This window comes from Zootoca vivipara, chromosome 14 (assembly GCF_963506605.1).
Source record: "Zootoca vivipara chromosome 14, rZooViv1.1, whole genome shotgun sequence".
Classification (NCBI taxonomy): Eukaryota; Metazoa; Chordata; class Lepidosauria; order Squamata; family Lacertidae; genus Zootoca; species Zootoca vivipara.
Window position 1 is genome coordinate 32,057,108 of NC_083289.1, and position 15,140 is coordinate 32,072,247.

Genomic DNA, 15,140 nt, shown 5'->3' on the forward strand with positions numbered 1-15,140 from the left:
CAAGTTCGGCTAATTCAACCGCTAATACTGCAGCACACAGTTCTAACCTGGGTATAGTGTGCTCAGGATGAGGAGCAAGTTTTGCTTTGCCCATGACAAATCCTAAATGGCACTGTGCCTCACAATATACAGTTCTCAAGTAAGCAAAAGCAGCTATTGCTTTGGTAGAGGCATCAGAAAATATACAGAGTTTTTGGTTTCGTACTTTCGTGGAGGGTATGGTTGCGTATGGGCGTACAACCTGGAGTTCAGCCAAAGCAGCTAGGGAATTTTTCCAGTTCACCCATGAGATTTTTTTTTCAGGGGGTAGTGGAGCATCCCAGTCAGATGTCCCACGAGTTAAGTCCCTAAGTAATGCTTTACCTTGTATAGTGACAGGAGCTGCGAAACCTAGTGGGTCATACAGACTGTTTACCGCAGATAAGATACCCCTGCGAGTAAAGGGTTTTTCATCTGTATTTACCTGGAAGGTAAAGGAATCTGCTTTCAGGTCCCAAAGCAGACCAAGACTGCGTTGGATAGGTAAAGAATCCGTTCCCAAATCCAAATCTTTTAGCTCGTTGGAGTGATCTTGAGTAGGAAAAGCTTCCATTATAGTTTTACTATTTGAAGCAATCTTGTGGAGTCTGAGGTTAAAGCAGGCAAACATCTGCTGCGCTCTTTTAAGGAGACTGATTGCGGACTCAGTTGAAGGCAGAGATTTTAAGCAGTCGTCCACATAGAAATTCTTCTCTACGAGTTGTCTAACATCTGTGCCATGCACTGCTTCTCCCTCACGTGCTGAACGTCTAAGTCCATAGATAGCAACTGCGGGAGAGGGGCTGTTACCGAAGATGTGTACCTTCATGCGGTACTCTATGATGTCTTTAGAGAAGTCATTGTCTCTGAACCAGAAAAATCTCAAGAAATTTCTGTCTTCCTCTCTAACAAAGAAGCAATGGAACATCTGTTGAATATCTGCTGTGAAGGCAATAGAGTCTTCTCTGAAACGGAGGAGTACTCCTAAAAGTTTATTGTTGAGATCTGGTCCTGTCAAAAGGACGTCATTTAAGGAGATACCTTCAAATTTGGCACTGGAGTCAAATACTACTCTAATCTGGCCTGGCTTTTTGGGGTGGTACACTCCAAATATTGGCAGATACCAACACTCTTCGGAGTTTTTGAGGATGGGGGCTATTTCCGCATGACGGTTTTTAAATATCTTGTCCATAAAGGAGAAGAAATGATCTCTCATCTCTGGCTTCCTTTGTAAATTATGTCTGAGAGAAGAGAGGCGTTTGAGCACCTGATCTCTGTTATTAGGTAGCCGTCGTCTCTGCGGTTTAAAGGGAAGGGGTGCGACCCAGCTATTTGTATCATCTTTAACAAATTCCCGTTCCATAGTCTGTAAAAACATTTTATCTTCTATAGACATTGCCACCTTATTGTCGTCCCTGGTTCTTTGAAAGACTGTACACCCTAGATGATCTGTGTCGCTGTCACAACCGACGTCCTCGTTAGGGAGGTTGACGACAGGGCAAATTGAATGATTTTTTTGAGGTAATTCCTTTATAATGAAGTGGTTGTGACATGGTTGGAAAAGAGAAGGGCGACCATTCTCTAATGTATTTGTGAGCATGCTGTTGACAGAGTTTGGTTTGTGCATGCTTCCAAGGCAGACGTCTCCTATAATGACCCATCCTAAATCCAGCTTCTGGGCGTAAGGGGCATTGTGAGGACCATTAATCTGGGCTCTTGCTTTATGGACTTCTAAGATATCCCTCCCCAGGAGTAAAATAATCCGAGCCTGCGGGTCTAGTTGAGGTATTAGATTCACTATGCGTTTTAAATGTGGGTGGTGACGTGCTGCATCTGGGGTCGGAATCTCAGATCTTTGATCGGGAATCTGGTTGCATTCAATGAGGGTTGGTAGAGTTAAAGAAGTTTGGCCGTCTAAGGACTCTACTTTGTAGCCGGATGCTCTTCTCCCCGCTGTCTCAACGTTACCTGAACACGTTTTCAAGGAGTATGGAAAGCTAGGGCCTTTGATATCAAACATATCAAAGAAGGTTGGGCTGGCTAGAGACTTATTACTCTGGTCGTCTAGAATGGCATATAGTTTGATGGCTTTATTCCTGTTACCTACAGGGTAGACTCTAACTAAACAGATTTTGGAGCAGGACTTGCCAGTTATGGTTCCTTTACAGACCTCAGTGCATTTTGAGGTAATCTCTGGCGTAGTTGTAGGAGTGTGTTTTTGCTCCCCGCCATGCTCAGTGAAGCTGTCTGTGTGTTGTAAGGACCATGGGGCAGACCCAGGGTGTAGAGCCGTATTGTGATCTGAACTATCACATTCTCGGCATCGCAGACTGACCTTACAATCCTTAGCGAAGTGAAAGGCTGAGCAGCACTTGTAGCAAAGGTTGTTCTGCTTCAGGAAGGCCTTACGTTCTTCTAAAGGCTTCTCTCTGAAGGTTCTACAATTCTGCAGAGGATGAGGCTTGCGGTGTAGAGGACACTGTTTATCAGGATCCTTAATTCTTGCCTCCGTGAGAGAAGAGCTAGCAGACCTGAAAGGAGAATCTGGAGAGTCTACATTAATTTTGTGTACTGATATTGGGGGCTTGTTCAGTCCGTGGGAAATAACACTTGACAGTGAGAAATCAAAACTGGGATCATTCCTCATCTTAGCTTGTTGGTTCACGAAATCCACAAAAACAGAAAAGGGAGGATATGGAACGTTGTGTTTTCTCTTAAATTTAGAACCATGTGCAATCCATTGTTCTTGTAGATTGTAAGGTAACTTTTGTACAATGGGGTTGACACCTCTAGCTGTGTCTAAAAACGTAAGTCCAGGTAAGTCTCCTTCAGATTTAGCTACTTGAAGTTCCATTAGTAAATCACTCAATTCTCTGAGTTTCTGGTAAGCTTTGGCAGGTATCTTAGGAAAACTATCGAGTCTTTTAAATAGTGCGTTCTCTATAGCTTCTATTGAACCGTAACACTCCTCAAGTCTATTCCAAATCATTTTAAGGCCGATGCCTGGGTAATTAATGTTTATTGTTCTAATTCTTTTGGCGTGTTCGGCAGACTCTTTACCAAGCCACTTGACTAAGAGGTCCATCTCTTCCCAGCACGATAGGTCTAGGCCCTCGATAGCATTTTGAAAGGAAGCGCGCCAGGCTCTGTAACTTTCAGGTTGGTCGTTAAACTTTTCAAGTCCTTTTGTGACTAGTTCACATTTAGCAAGGAACTTGGCAAAGTCTATTGTGGTTGGATCGGTGTGGTGAGGGTCACTATGATGCAAAGGTATGGGATAATCGTACCTTTCTGATGGTTCTGATTTCATGTGATCTCTGTTGTACCGCTCCGGCTTGAAGGTTGAGTTTGCCGGGTTGCTCAGAGTAATAGGCTTGTCTCTGTTTTGCAGCGGCACCGTGTAAAAGTCTTGGGTTGCCGTTTTGATGTCCTCTTCTCTAGGTTGTTGCAGAGGTACATAGTCACTTGATTTGGAATGCTGATAAACGTACTCTGAAGTCCGTTGCAGGGGATCTTGTAGTCCCAGATCTGGGCTGAGTACACTGTTGCGTTCACTGACAGGAATTAAAGTCGCTTCTAAGGCGTCTGCCTCAGCTATGGCGGCTGCTGTTTCTTTTTCTACAATGAGTTTTTCTAGGCTTGCTTCCAACCTAGCCTTTTCCTGTTTCATCTTTATTTCTTGCTCTGCGAAGGCTGCTCGTGTTTTAGCCGCTTCAGCCTTGGCGCGAGCGATGGCGAGTGCATTACTCACAGTGGAAGATTTAGAAGTACCAGAGACTTGGGACCTTGCCTTTCCCGAAGATGCCCGACTCTGAGACATGTTGTTAAGGAGATGTCTGACTGTTTAGAGCTTGCTATTGTCGTATGCAGGCGTGTGCGTTGACAGAATAGCAGGTCTGTGTAGTCTTATCTCTTTCCACTTGCTGGAAAGCCGTTGTTTTACTGTTCTGTCCTCACTACCGTGCCTGGTGACCTAGGTAGTTCGACATACAGCTAAACCTTCTTGTCTTCGACGGAAGGAAAGAGACTGTTTTTTACTTTTAATCCTATACTTTATTAACAGTCAAGGACAAGGTAAAATAAATCAAATAAGACAAATAATAAGTGTGAAGACAAGTATTAAATGAGGTAAAACAACGATACTATCTTGCAGGTGGAGAACATGTAACAGCACTCCCTCTGGTACCTCGCACCACTGAACTCCTCCTCTCTAACCCCTCAGGCCAACTGTCAGCAACTGTCAGCAACTGTCGTTCTTGCAATATTCTTTTTGGCCAGTAGGTGGAGCCGAGCTACCCAGTACAATACTAAATACATTTATGTATACAAACTATACAAACTAAATACATTTATGAACTTTGCCCGTGCCAAAGGCATGACAAGAATAGTAAAATAACTAAAGGAACAATATAAGACTGCCTGTTGTCACATTTGTTTATAGAGTCATACCTTGGGTTACAGCCGCTTCAGGTTGCATCTTTTTGGGTTGCGCTCCACGCTGAACCTGGAAGTACCAAAACTGGTTACTTCCAGGTTTCGGCGCGCGCACATGCGCAAACCCACTAAATCATGCTTTGCGCATGCGCAGAAGCACCAAATCATGACCCGTGCGTGCACAGATGCAGGTTGCGAACGCTGCGGGTTGTGAACGTGCCTCCCGCACAAATCACGTTCGCAACCCAAGCGTCCACTGTAATAGTTTTAGAAGTATTGGTGCAAAGAATAATATGTAATCAAGATATTAAAGGCATAATAGTGGGACAAAGACAATATAAATCAAAAGCATTTGCAGACAATGTGGTGTATCTGTGGAAGAACCAATAGTGTCAATCCTAAAAGTATTACAGGTTATAAAAAAAATTGGTGAGGTAGCAGGTCTTAAGATTAGTAAATATAAAACCAAACTTTTGGTTTTAAAATATGAATGATGAGAGTAAAAATAATTTTCAAGATGTATCTGCATTAAAGATCAAAGGAAAGGTTAAGTATTTAGCTGTGTGGGTAACCACAAACAATATAAATTTGTACAAAGATGACTATTTAAAAAACCTGGGAAGATATTAAAGGAAATTTGGAACAGAATGAATTGACTATAAAACAGAGTGTCGACTATAAAAATGAATGTATTATCAAGAATGCTATTTCTATTTCAATCAATTCCAGTGATTGGCAAGACAGATTGTTTAACGCGTGGCAGGCAAAAAGGTATTTCTAAATATATTTGGCAAGGGGAAAAAATGAAAATAAAATATAAAATATTGATAGATGCAAAAGAGAGAGGAGGTTTCCCCCTGCTGGATATGAGACTACGTATACTATGAGGCATCCTATCTTTGTTGGTTGAAGGATGACATTAGAGAATTCACATATTCTAGACTCAGAATGTCATGATAATATTTTTCGTTGACGCGCTTATTGATGGTATGAAAATGTAAAAGTACATAAAGGATTTACCAATCATACAATTAGGAAAAAATTGTATGGGATAAATAGTATGGGATAAATATTAAAAAAATTAGAGGCACTAAAAACATCACTTTGGCTCTCACCGTTGGAAGCTATAGCGGTAAAGAAAAATTATATGATAGAAGGATGAACTACTTATGGAAATTTATTAAAACAAGAGGGAGGAGAGTATAAATGAAGGAATTATCAGGAAAATTAACAACACAGATTCAATATCATCATTTGAATGATTTAAGAAAGATAGGATATGAGGGTTTGGGGAACAAATATCACAACTGGAGAGAGCCCTGCTGGAATGTAATGTAAAAGTGCTGTCTAAAATATATAAAATATTATTGGAATGGGAGACAAAGGATGAGCAAGTTAGATCCTCAATGATACATTGGGCAATAGATATTGGTCATAATATAGACATGGAAGCAAGGGGACGATTGTGGAACATGGATATAAAATTTACAGTATGATATGGTCTAAGAGAAAATTACAGCATATGAAAATGTTATATCGGTGGTATCTAACACTGAGTAAATTAGCAAAAATGTATAAATCTAAATCAAAAAGAAGGTTCTTTTTATCATGTGTGGTAGTCTTGTAGTAAGGTTAAAGCTTACTGGGAAATGGTATATAATGAATTTAAAAGGATGTTTACAATAATGTTTGTTAAAAAAACAGAAGCTTTCCTTTTTGGAGTTATGGGGACAGAACTACGCAAATTGTACAGAAACTTACTCATGTATGGTACTACAGCAGTCAATAGCGTCGCAAAAGGGGTGCAGGCGGTGCGCCCTGGGTGCCATCTCTGGGAGGGTGACAAGGAGGCTCCACGACAGCAGCAATAATGTTACTTGCCCCAAAATGGAAAGAAGCAGAAGTCCCAGCCAAGGAAGAATGGATACAAAAACTTGTGGAATATGGGAAAAACTGGAAAAGTGACTTGAAGTTTACAGCATGTTATTCTTTGAAGGAGAACTACCTAAAATAATTCACAAATGGTATTAAGATGTATAAGTATAAGTGCTGGAAATGCAAAGAGGTGAAGGGAATGTTCTTTCATATGTGATGGACTTTTAAAAGGGTAAAAGAGTATTGAGAAAGATCCATAATGAATTGGGGGGGTGTTTAAAAGTACTTTCCCCCCCAAACCAGAGTCCTTTCTGCTGGGGATAATTCAGACTGAAATTCCCAGGTGTCAAAAAAAGGTTATTTATGTATGCGACTACTGCGCCCTGTGTTCTGTTAGCCCAAAAGTGGAAAATGAGTGAGGTCCCAACCAAAGAAGAATGGCAACTTAAGTTGACAGAATATGCACAACTTGCAGACTTAACATATAGAATAAGAGAACAAGAAGAACATACGTTTAAAAAAGATTGTAAAATGTTTATTGAATATATTGGAAATAATTGTGTACAGCTGAAAACGCTGACAGCATTAAGATAAATTCAACAGTGTAAATAAGTTTTGATGGATGCAATAATGGAATAATGAATGGTAGAGTTTTTGTAAAATATGCAGGAATTCATGATATGTAAAATGAACCATGGAAAGAGAAGAAGCGAAGTCATTGATACCTTAAGGACATAAAATCAGTGATAAGCTAAAAACTAAATCAGCAATCTACATATCTGGATAGGCTTGCGGAAACAAAAATGTTTTAGGCAACAAAAAAGGTGCAGGGAAGGCTCCTGCCTGATGTTATTAGGCAGGGAGTTATAAAGGGTGGGTGCTGCCACACTAAGAGGTAAACTCTATGTCCATAAACTCTACGGACATTGTTAAACTGAATGTGAGGAGGTTGGAATTGGAAAATGTAGTTCCAAAAATTGCTATAATTTTGGCATTTCAAGTCCTGTTCCCATCACAGAGTTACAATTAGTGGTTCAACAGTGAATATCTCCTCACAGAGACCTGTGGGAACTGTAGTTCTCTGAGCGGGATGGGGGTCTCCTAAAAACTCTCAGCACCCTCAGCAAAACTACAGTTCCCAAGGACTCTTTGGGGGAAGCCATGACTGTTTTAAAGCAGTATGATACTGCTTTAAGCGTACAGTGCTGATGCGACCTAGGACTCAAAAGCCAGTCTGGTTGGATTCCACACGCAGAATCTGGGGACACCAACTTATCCTTCATTTCAGGCAACAAAATGTGCTGGGGTGGCCCCATGAATGTATGTCGGGCAGAGGGCAGGTTTTCAGCAAATAATAGCCGGAAAATATCTAGCAACTTTTAGACTTCACAGTTTGCAAGGGAGAATTGTAAGGAGGAAGGTTTCATGAGCCATTTTTTCCTCTTCTGATCCCCTGGATGCTACAGTACATGCATGCATGCGCACACGCACATGCACATATCCACTCTATTGTCTGTTGCCATGCTCAGCATTCTGTTTAGAACACTTTCCCTTTCTTAGCTGTGCCACAGCCAATGGGGAGGCGGGGCTGTGTGCTGAACATTCCGCCACATTTGTGCAGATTCCAATTTCAGAACGCTGGTGGCTCACTCACCTGGGTACCTTTTCCAACTCGCTTCAGCCAGCTCCGAGACAGCAGTTGTAGAGGATCCTTGGCCCCACAGCCTCCCAAGTCTTTATATTCCAGGTACACATAGATCATCAAGTCAAAGCTCCAGGGCAGGGATGGGAAACTCCAGCTCCCATCAGCCACAGCAAGAATGGTCCGTGGTCTGGGATGGGGGGGGGGGAGGTGTAGACCAACAGCGATGGGAGGTTAAGCATCCAGGCATTACACAAATTGAAATGCACAGGGCTGAGGAGCCTTTTTTCGGCATGAAGGCTACATTATATTCTGAGCAGCCTTCTGGGGGCCACATGCGGTGGGTAGGACCAGAGGCAAAAGTGGAAGCCGCAATAGATGTAAAATTTTACTTTTGTTCAGTAGGCTAGTTTCTATGCATTACACATCCCTCTCTACCCTTCATCCAGTTTCAGTGGAGGCTGGTCCATTAGGGCCAAACTGGGCACAGCCTGAGCAGGAACAGCCAGCCTTCAGCCCCCACCTTCCTTCTTGCTCACAAGGAGTGGCACTGCTTGTGTCAGCTTCCTTCCTCCTCCTCACAATCCCTCTGCACCAGACATTTAAAGCAATATCATACCACTTTAAACAGTCACAACTTTCCGCAAAGATTCCTGGGAACCGTAGTTTGGTCAGGGTACTGAGAGTTGCAAGGGGATCCCCTATTCTCTGCAGAGAATTTCCATAGTGCTTTAACCGTCAATTCCTCTCTCTCAAGGAACTCTGGGAATTGTAACTCTGTGGGTGGAATAGAGGTCTCCTAAGGAATCTCTGCACCCCTGAAAATACTGTGGTGCCTGGCATTCTTTACAAGAAGCCATAACTTACTGAAGTTGAATGATACTGCTCTAAATGCATAGTGGCAGTGCAGGTGAGGCCTTAGTCTCAGTGCCATCCTGATAGAACTGAGCAGGGAGGAAGATGGGGGGGAAGCTAGAATTAGCTGGTCCTGCTTGTAATTGGCTCTGGGTCTACTTGCTGTTGAGTTCCTTGCCTTCGGCCCCACCAGCCGCAACTGTCAAGTTTAGCAATTTTATGCTGGAGTCCCCTTTTAAAGATGCTATCTGATCAAAGGACACTAGAAACAAGAGGGTATTTCTGGACATAACACCATAACACCATGTGATGTCTGTTGTGACGTGGGGTTTGTGATTTCAGCTCTCTTGACAAAACATGCTGGAGACAGTTCTCTAGTAACAGCTCTTTATTAAAGTGAACAAGACTGAAGACTGAGGAGAGGAAAGCTACATTTATAGGGACAGGGGACTAGCTAGGAAGGGATACATTTTGGAGGGAACAATATCACGCAATCACAGTGCTGCCTTTTGGAGGAAACCAATAAGACAGAGGATCCAAATACAGCAGCTTAAATGAACCAACAGTAGCTGTACCCTCTGGGACCAAAAGGCAGTTACTTTATCCTAATGCAAATACAGACAATAATAATACAGATATAAAATCCTTTGACTCAATACACAACACCCCTCCCCCCCTAGTGAGCACAGCAGACGTAATCCCTCAGGTACTGTGGGGTCCTACAACTTCTACCTGATCTCCTGACAACAGGTGTTGCAGGTTCTGGATTGGGTGTTACCTGTGGTGGAGGAGCTGCTATAGGGGTTTCATCAGGAACAGAGGGAGTCCCAGACATCTCAGGGTCCCCGACCTGTACCTCGTCATCATGAGGACTAGCAGACCCTGGTTCATTTGCTGAAGTCCCTGGTGACTGCACCTCTGGACCATTTTCACTCTGGTCTCGCAGCTGTGCGTCATTAGCCAGGGATGAATTATCTGACTCCTCCCTGCTGAGCGCCCGGCGCCTCAGCTGATCTATATGTCTCTTCCAAACTTGCCCATTTTCCAAGGTCACATAATAGGACACAGGTCCACTAGCCCGGGTGATCACACCAGCCACCCACCGCGGACCTCGTGAATAGTTCCTCACCCAGACCAGATCTTCAGGGGCGAGATACCTTGTTGTGTCAGTCTCAGCCTGGGGGGTTGCTCTTGAATTACGGTTTGGCATTTTATCTGGGTGGACATAATCCAGCACCGTTACCAGTCTTCTACCTAAGAGCAGCTCGGCTGGCGACTTGCCCGTCGCAGTACACGGCGTCGCATGCTGCAAAAATAACATTCGCGCAATGCGAGCCGACCAGTTACCCTCCATTAAGCGCGCAATGGATTCTTTGGCTGTTCTTACCATGCGCTCAGCCTGCCCATTGGAGGATGGGTGAAAGGGCGCGGATGTGACCCCTCTTATGAAGTTATCAGCCAAGAATGCCCTGAATTCTTGGGATACAAAAGCTGCCCCATTATCTGATACAATGGTCTCAGGTAACCCGTGGGTAGCAAACAGCTGCCTCAACACCTTGATTACGGCAGCTGATGCCATGCTAGGGACCATCGCCACTTCTAACCATTTGGAATATGCATCAACGATAACCAAAAAGACCTTCCCTTGGAATGGCCCCGCAAAATCTATGTGCAGCCGGCTCCAGGGAGTCCTGGACTGCTCCCACCAGTGGACTGGTGCTCTGGCCACTTCTGGCCGCACCTCTTGGCATGCCTTGCATGTTCGTACCCATTGTTCTATGTTCTGGTCCATTCCAGGCCACCACACATAACATCGGGCTAGCGACTTCATCCTGACCATTCCCGGGTGTCCCATGTGAAGCGTCTCAAGAACCCTGTTTCTCAGTGGTGCTGGGATGATCACCCTATCTCCCCATAGGAGACAACCCTTATGCATGGACAATTCGTGCTGCCTTGTCGCATAAGGCCTGAATTTTTCTTCATGCGGACCACCTGGCCACCCCCTCCCCACCCAAGTGAGCACACGGGAGAGAACAGCATCTTTCCTCGTTTTCTCAGCTATATCCGTAGCTGTTACAGGAGCCCCCGGAAGTGTTTCTAGCATCATAATGTGCTCCGCCGGAGCAGGATCCTCATTGCTCCCACCAGGAAGGGGCAAGCGACTCAGCGCATCAGCATGGCACAATTGTTTCCCCGGCACATGGGTCAAGGTGTACTGGAACCCATTCAGGAATATTGACCAACGCAACATTCTGGGGGAGAGAATTTGTGGCGTTTGTTTGTTTGGGTTGAACAACCCTAACAGTGGTTTGTGGTCCGTTTCAATGGAGAATTGGCGACCGTACAAATAATCATAGAACCTTTTGATTCCGGACACAATAGCCAGTGCCTCTTTATCAATTTGAGCATAGTTGCGCTCCGTGGGCGACAACGTACGGGAATAGAAAGAGATGGGCTTTTCCGACCCATCCGGTTCCCTATGACTCAGCACAGCCCCCAGACCGTATTGAGAGGCATCACATGCCAGGACCAGCGGCTTTGACTCATCATAATGAGCAAGGACGCTCCTGCTACTCAGCATTCCTCGCAAGGAGTCAAAAGCCTTCTGCTGCTCCCGCCCCCATCGCCACACATTCTTTTTCTGCAATAGTCTATGTAATGGTTCAGCTACCGAAGCTTTCTGGGGTAAGAACGAATGATAAAAGTTAATAAGTCCCAGGAATGACTGCAACTCCGTCTTGTTCTGTGGTCGTGGTGCCTCGATGATGGCCTTAATCTTAGCATCTGTGGGGTGGATGCCTGATGCATCAATTTTAAACCCCAAGAAATCCACCGTTGGCACCCCAAAACTGCATTTTTCCTTTTTCAGTTGCAACCCCACCTCCTTGAACTTGAGCAACACTGCACGGACACGCACAACCAGTTCCTGTGGGTCTTTTCCAGCAATCAAAACGTCATCAAAAAATGGCAAGACCCCCGGCAGACCTCTTAACAGGCGTTCCATGAGCCCTTGAAAAATCCCTGGGGCCACACAAACTCCGAACTGTAATCTGTTAACTCTGAACGCCCCTTTATGTGTGACAATAGTCTGTGCTTCCGCTGATTGTGGGGTTACTGGCAGCTGTTGGTAAGCTTGTGCCAGGTCAATTTTGGCGAACACCTTGCCCCCAGCCAGTTTAGCCAACAGATGTGATACAACTGGAATGGGGTATGAGTTTCCCCTGAGTGCCTTATTGATAGTACATTTGTAATCTGCACATATCCTGACTTCCCCATTTGCTTTAAGGGGCGTGACGATTGGAGTCTCCCACTTAGCAGAGTCCACGGGTGAGAGAACTCCCTGCTTGACCAATTTATCCAGCTCTGCCTCGATCTTGGGTTGCAGTGCAAATGGCACTCGCCTTGGTTTGAGTCGGATTGGAGCCACCCCGGGGTCCAACTCGAAGTCAACTGGGGGCCCTTTATAACAACCCAGTTTTCCATTAAAGAGACCAGCAAATTCCTTGCATAATACCTCGCTCATCTCAGGGCAGGTTTGGATTGAATTAAGCCCTGAGATACTCAGTCCCAGGGCAGGGAACCAGTCAGTGCCCAGGAGACTGGGGCGACTGCCCTTCGCAATCACCAGTTTGAGTACAGCCTGTTTGTCCCGGAACTGTACTCTCACGGCACACATTCCCATAACATGGATGCGGCCTGCTGAGTACGACTGCAAGGTTGCCGGAAAGGGCTCCAGAGGGGGCAACTTACCCCTGGGGAAGAATGTCTTCGCGGTCTGGTCTGACACGATGGTGAATGCAGATCCGGAGTCCACCTCCATGTCGCACTGCTGACCCTCAATCTTCACCTTGACGTGTGCCTTGCCTTGCGCTGGAAACTGCACGGCCCTCCCATTGATCTCCGTTACGTAGTGGCAGTCCTTTAGAAAACGAGTTGCTGTGGGCGGTCTGCGATGCTCCAGTCTAGGTGCTCCTGTCGCTCCCGACGCCGCCGATCTACAGACCCTGGCGATGTGACCCGTCTTTCCGCACGTCCGGCAGATAGCATCCCTGAAACGACAACTCTTCCTTTCATGGTTTCCGCCACAACCTGGGCAACTGCCTCGGCGATCTCTGTGCACTGTGCAGGCCTGACGCACCGACTCAACCCCACGGACTGGGCTCTGGCTTGGAGTAGCCTCTAGCTCGTCCATGGCATGCGCAACTTCTATCTGTGGCTTAGTGGCCTTGCGACTGGCATCAAGCTCCTCTCTTTCATAATTCTCCGTGGCGGTGGCCTCCTTCAAGGCTGAAGCAAGGGTAACCTCTTCTTTAGCCACGATGCGTCTTCTGGCTTTCTTGCTGCTCAGACCCCCAATAAACCGATCCAGGAGAGTCTCTTCCAGATTTTGGAAGCCGCAGTGCTGAGCGAGCTTCCGGAGTTCAGCCAGAAATGTGGATACAGACTCCCCAGCACGCTGCTTCTTCTTATGGAACTCCATCCGCCGGGCCATCTTGGTCTCAGTAGGCGCCAAGTGGCTTGTTAGGCAGGCAAGAATATCTTGGAGAGATGTCTCACTCAGCTTAGCTGGAGCAAGTAATGCCTTGGCTAGCTTGAAGGTCTCGGGCCCACAGTAGCTCAGGAATGTGGCCCTTCTTTTGCTGGCATCGGTGATCCCTTGAGCCACTGCGAAGAACTCGAAGCGTTCGACGTAGTCTTCCCAGGTGTGGGGCTCTGATGGCTGGAAGGGCTCCAATACCCTTGGACTCTCCATTGTCCTAGCGGGCAGGGTCGTCTTCTCAGCTGGCCAGTGAGTCTTGTTCTCAGCTGCAATCCGGACTCTGAGGCAGGGTTGTGTTTAACCGCTCCTCAGCATTCCGGATCCCATCCTCGTCGCCAGTTGTTGTGACGTGGGGTTTGTGATTTCAGCTCTCTTGACAAAACATGCTGGAGACAGTTCTCTAGTAACAGCTCTTTATTAAAGTGAACAAGACTGAAGACTGAGGAGAGGAAAGCTACATTTATAGGGACAGGGGACTAGCTAGGAAGGGATACATTTTGGAGGGAACAATATCACGCAATCACAGTGCTGCCTTTTGGAGGAAACCAATAAGACAGAGGATCCAAATACAGCAGCTTAAATGAACCAACAGTAGCTGTACCCTCTGGGACCAAAAGGCAGTTACTTTATCCTAATGCAAATACAGACAATAATAATACAGATATAAAATCCTTTGACTCAATACACAACAATGTCAACCCAGAAAGATAACCTCTATCTCTGATAACATTCAACTACACAACACACATCTGAATATTCCATCCTTAGAGTTCTGTAACTGCCACCTTGGCTAGAATGTCCTTTGATTCACACCCACATGGCTGAATAAGGCAAAAGCCAAACATTTAAGACTTTAATCTCTTTCTTAATTTATTTAATTTAATCTACTTATAGTGTTGTTGTTGTTTAGTCGTTTAGTCGTGTCCGACTCTTCGTGACCCCATGGACCAGAGCACGCCAGGCACTCCTGTCTTGCACTGCCTCCCACAGTTTGGTCAAACTCATGTTCGTAGCTTCGTATTTATAGTACACACCAACACACCAACAAAAATTACTGTCAAGATGAAATTGGTTAAGATTAACCATAAAAATCAGAGTAAAAACTCACTTAAAATGCCTGCTGAATAATAATTAATTTTATCACAAATGAGACCAGACAAATACTTTCCCTTCCTAAATTTTAAATGGTTCTTTAAGACTTCAAGGAAAATTGGATGGAGGCTAATTTAGATGTTGGTTGTTGTTGTTGATGATGATGATGATGATGCGCTGGCTTTTATGTTTCTTGGATGGAATTGGATATTTTAATTGTATTGGGTTTATGGATTGATATTGGTTTACAACCATGAACTTTGAGGGACAACCTAAAAGCCAAAAGCAAACCAACAAAGCGCTTCAAAGCTGGAGCCAGCTTGGTTACTATTCCTTCGGCCTTATTTTTTTTAATGGTTTCTCAACCACGTATTAAATATAAAGTGTCAGCTTTCAAATACAGAAGACCCTAAAGATTGGCTGTAGAAGGGCTCAGTGTTCTATCCCTGGAATCTCCAGGTATGAATGGAAAAGACTTCTGAAAGTCCATGTCAGTCTGTGTAGACCAGGCATAGGCAAACTTGGCCCTCCAGATGTTTTGGGACTACAATTCCCATCATCCCTGACCACCGGTCTTGCTAGCTAGGGATCATGGGAGTTACAGGCCAAAAACATCTGGAGGGCTGAGTTTGCCTGTGCCTGGTGTAGACAATGTTGAGCTAGATGGACTGACTCAGTTGAAGG

The 15,140-nt window shown here is 45.0% G+C and overlaps 1 protein-coding gene across 1 annotated transcript; it reads right to left on the reverse strand.

Annotated features, from left to right (window-relative positions):
* Positions 1–9,415: 9,415 nt before the first annotated feature.
* LOC132593167 (uncharacterized protein K02A2.6-like) lies at positions 9,416–14,056 on the reverse strand. The gene has a single exon (XM_060282507.1). The coding sequence runs from the start codon at positions 13,575–13,577 to the stop codon at positions 9,501–9,503; it is 4,077 nt and encodes a 1,358-aa protein (XP_060138490.1). The 5' UTR covers positions 13,578–14,056; the 3' UTR covers positions 9,416–9,500.
* Between the last annotated feature and the right edge of the window lie 1,084 nt (positions 14,057–15,140).

Excerpts from the sequence above, each read along its gene's own strand:
- LOC132593167 (XM_060282507.1), bottom strand. The coding sequence starts at position 13,577 with ATGGAGAGTCCAAGGGTATTGGAGCCCTTCCAGCCATCAGAGCCCCAC.